The following is a 3701-nucleotide window of genomic DNA, read 5'->3' as shown; positions in this document are numbered from 1 at the left end:
GAACATTATATTCCATTTCTGTCAATAGATGCCCCCTAAAATGCACACACTCGACCTTTAAACAGCCCTCATTGGATCATTTAGCACCACAGAACCACATCAAATTGAATAAGAAACTAATTTTATTCAATTTTTCCTATCCAAAAGTCTTTTTCTTTTTAAGGAATCATGCTTTTAGAATACTAGTTGAAGTTTCTTTTGGTCTTTTTGAATGTGTAGCAAAAGAAATATAGTTTACCCAAAGGTCAACTCTGAGGTAATTCATTTAGAGGTGAACACCCAATACGTAATTTTAGGAAAAAACCGAGCATAATGAGGCAAGAAACGCACTTCACTTAGAGCTGAGCCTCAAAAAGTTTGACTCAAGATTGATTATTGGTGCGTTCACACAATTTTTAAATCAGTCTGGAGATTTTCTCATCTTTATTCTCAAGAGATTAAAAGAAAATAAGTTATTCATAATGTGGTTGAGATGGCGAAGCACTTTTACAGTTAAATCATTTCAGAAACTTTTTTAGAAAACGGGCATCACCCGATGACTCCTATGCAGCTTTGAGACAAAAAGACAAACATTTAAGACAAAAATAACCCAAACTTCCAGAAAATCTCCGTCTCATGTCCCAAGTTTGACACGATCCAGCTCTATCTTCATTCAAAAGGACGGCACACCCATCGACGCTGTTTACTTACACCACAATAGGGTGCTGATTGTGCCAAGTGCAAAAGATACAAATATACAAAGAAGTGTTGCTCCCACCCAGGATCCAGTTTTAGAAACAGAATTAGAAAATCTCCCCACAGTTAAGTTTGCCATCATAGAAGCAAAACATTTAAAACGCTGCGTCCATCTTGAAGGAATGAGTCTCTAGTCATTATCTGAACCTTCGGGGGGGTTAAATACTAGCGAGTCACGGAAGTCGTGGCCGTATGGACGAAGTCTGTAAACTCCAAACATCATAACCTGCATTTGATTCGGTGACATCCCGTTGAATGTGACCGCCATGTCGGAGCAGCAGCCCTCCACCACATTAGTGGGATTGTCCTTCATGCTGTCCGTTATCAGGGTGTTCACACTCTTGCTGTTGAACAGGCCCTTTCCGTGTGCGTCTTCTCCGTTCTCTGCGAAGACGCCTGTGTATTTGAGACACACGGCCAGCTGCTTGTCCTCGCTCAGCTTCCACAGGGCGCGCCCTCTTTCTGGACATTTGTCTTCATCCTCAAATATGTGCACCAACCTCTTCAGCGCTTCGTAACTCAGAACGATGCCACTATCGTACGACACGTACTCAAGCTCCCCTGACTTCATAGCGTTGCCCAGGTAGAACGGCTCACTGGGATCTTTGGCGAGCACCAGGAATTTGAGGTTCTCGATGATGGCGAACGTTGTAGGTTGTGCCACAAAGAACCAGCGCAGGTCTCCGGCGTTCTCATAAGCATGCTTCAGAGCTTTACGTAACCTCGCCCAGTCGTCTTTTTCATTCAGGTCTACCGCCTCGAGCGCCTTAGAGGACTCAGAGGTGTAAAACACTGCCTTATCGCAGTGTTTGCTCCAGGTGTCCACCGCAGTGGCCCAGTAAACGAGGATCTTGGGCTGGACCATGATGATGCAAGACACTCGGACTTGATTGCTCAACTCGTGAACGTGACTCTCAGAGAGGCGTGTCAGCTCGTCTTTACTCGGGGCCTTGACGTGATGGTGATGATGGTCGTCTGTCTTGGACTCCATGCCGGGGCTGAAACTACCCAGGAGCGACAGCAGCAAGCAGAAGAGGCCTCCCATCACCATCCCCTTCATGAAGGAGCCTCCTTCAGACAACATTTTGGTAGCAGACACTGGAGAGAGAAAATACACGAATATAGCTTTAAGGAAATGCTATACAGTAAAATCCTACTCAATTTATCAAGATTATTTAATTCACTTCTCTAGCAAAACATGCCAAACATGATCTATTTCCATCGTATCAAATGTGATGATTTTCTGCTTTTCTTTATGACAGCAAGTTGAATATCCGGGTTCTGGACTGTTGATTAGAGAAAACAAGCAATTTAAAGATGCTTTAGACAATTGTGATGAGTTCTTTTCCTTATTATTATGTTTTAATCGATAAATAATCGTCTTTGGTTGCAGGCTTTTACCTGTTCGTAGAGAAAATGTGCATTACAAGACACAAAATGTGACTGAAAAATATAGCAGCTGGTAAAGTTTAAGCTGCAAACATTTACCTGTTTCAGATGCTTTTAAAACTTCTTGTATTTTATTATCTAAGAGATATTGAAAACTGCCTTATAACTCTGAGTGTTACAGACTCTAAAACTATATGCTTTTAATTTCCTCACATTTAGATTATCTAACAAGTGTAAATCAGAAATCAATTCATGAACTCCAAATTGTACAAAATGTGGCAATTTGACTACTTTAAAAAAGATACTAAAACTCTCCTATTATTATCTTTACACCAGGACCAGTTTGTAACAGAATTGATTTCATGATATTACTTATAATCTTTAAAGCATGGAGCTTTTTGTATCATGATACTGGAATTTGTAACTTTTATTCAATACCTTTAAAAATATAATATTCAATAGCATTTGTCAATACTGCGGCGAAAACTGAGGCCATACAATTAAACTTTTTTAGCAGAATGACTGCTGCAAAAATTAACAATAAGAGAGAGCTAGTACCAAGTATGAAGACTGCTGAAAATTAGTATCAAAATCATTACAAATATTCAGAAATGATATGTATCGATAAATCTGTGTTTTTAACAGCAGTAGAGCTTTTGCTGTTGGGGCGCCTCAGCTATGGAATAACCTGCCTGACAAACTCAGGCAATTTTAAGGCTTTTATGACTTGATTTTCATCTCTATGAATTGTCTTGCTGTGTTGTCATGTTAACGTTGGCTGTTATGTGTGTTATGATTGTGACCTCAAAGGCTAAAGTACCATGTCAGAAGTACAAAACTTAAACAGGGACACTAATTCTTTGCAAGGGTCATCCTCCATAACCTGTTTTGCAGCCTCAGATTCTTCAGAGAAACCACATCATGTTGGCTGCATTGTTACCTGTAACTTACTGTAATAAAAAATGAGAAGGCTGCACTTACCCAGAACATGTGGTCTTTACTGGCTTATTTTACTCTTTACTTGGTTGGAGACAATTTTCTATACAGAAAGTTAATTAACTAAAATTTGCATAATTTATAAACTAATCATATTGTCTATTAAATATCAGAAAAAATGTGAGAGATGCCCATCACAATGTCCAAGGTGGCATCTTTATATAGTTTGCTTTGTTCAAACAACAGAACAAAACTTAAATAAATACAGTTTACGATCACCAAGGACTAAGAAAACATTTAAATATAATACATGAACAGAATATTTACATATGAGAAGCTGGAGCCCGAGATTTAGTGGCATTTAGAGTCTAAAAAAATTAACAAAACAATGAATCGCTTATTCAAACAGCTGCATTTTTTTATTGTTGTTGTTGGCTGAAAGGTTACTTATCAATTAACTGCTTCAGCTTTTCAGATCTATAAAACACTTTTTCTGTGGCATGTAATCAGATCACTTTGGGAAACAGTCTGCTCTAGATTCATTCAAATTGCTTATTTTACACAAACTTCCTGCAGTGTCTGTGTTTACAATTTAAGTTTATTGTACAGTTTATCACTTGTAACACTTTTTACTTTTTTTT

The 3701-nt window shown here is 38.5% G+C and overlaps 1 protein-coding gene across 1 annotated transcript; it reads right to left on the bottom strand.

The window, feature by feature from the left end:
• Positions 1-410: 410 nt before the first annotated feature.
• Positions 411-1829, bottom strand: LOC121965125 (C1GALT1-specific chaperone 1-like). The gene has a single exon (XM_042515288.1). It carries the CDS (start codon positions 1817-1819, stop codon positions 866-868), a length of 954 nt encoding a protein of 317 aa, XP_042371222.1. The 5' UTR covers positions 1820-1829; the 3' UTR covers positions 411-865.
• Positions 1830-3701: the final 1872 nt, after the last annotated feature.

This window comes from Plectropomus leopardus, unplaced genomic scaffold (assembly GCF_008729295.1).
Source record: "Plectropomus leopardus isolate mb unplaced genomic scaffold, YSFRI_Pleo_2.0 unplaced_scaffold18705, whole genome shotgun sequence".
Classification (NCBI taxonomy): domain Eukaryota; kingdom Metazoa; phylum Chordata; class Actinopteri; order Perciformes; family Serranidae; genus Plectropomus; species Plectropomus leopardus.
This window is presented reverse-complemented; position numbering and strand designations above follow the sequence as displayed.

Excerpts from the sequence above, each read along its gene's own strand:
- LOC121965125 (XM_042515288.1), bottom strand. The coding sequence starts at position 1,819 with ATGTTGTCTGAAGGAGGCTCCTTCATGAAGGGGATGGTGATGGGAGGC.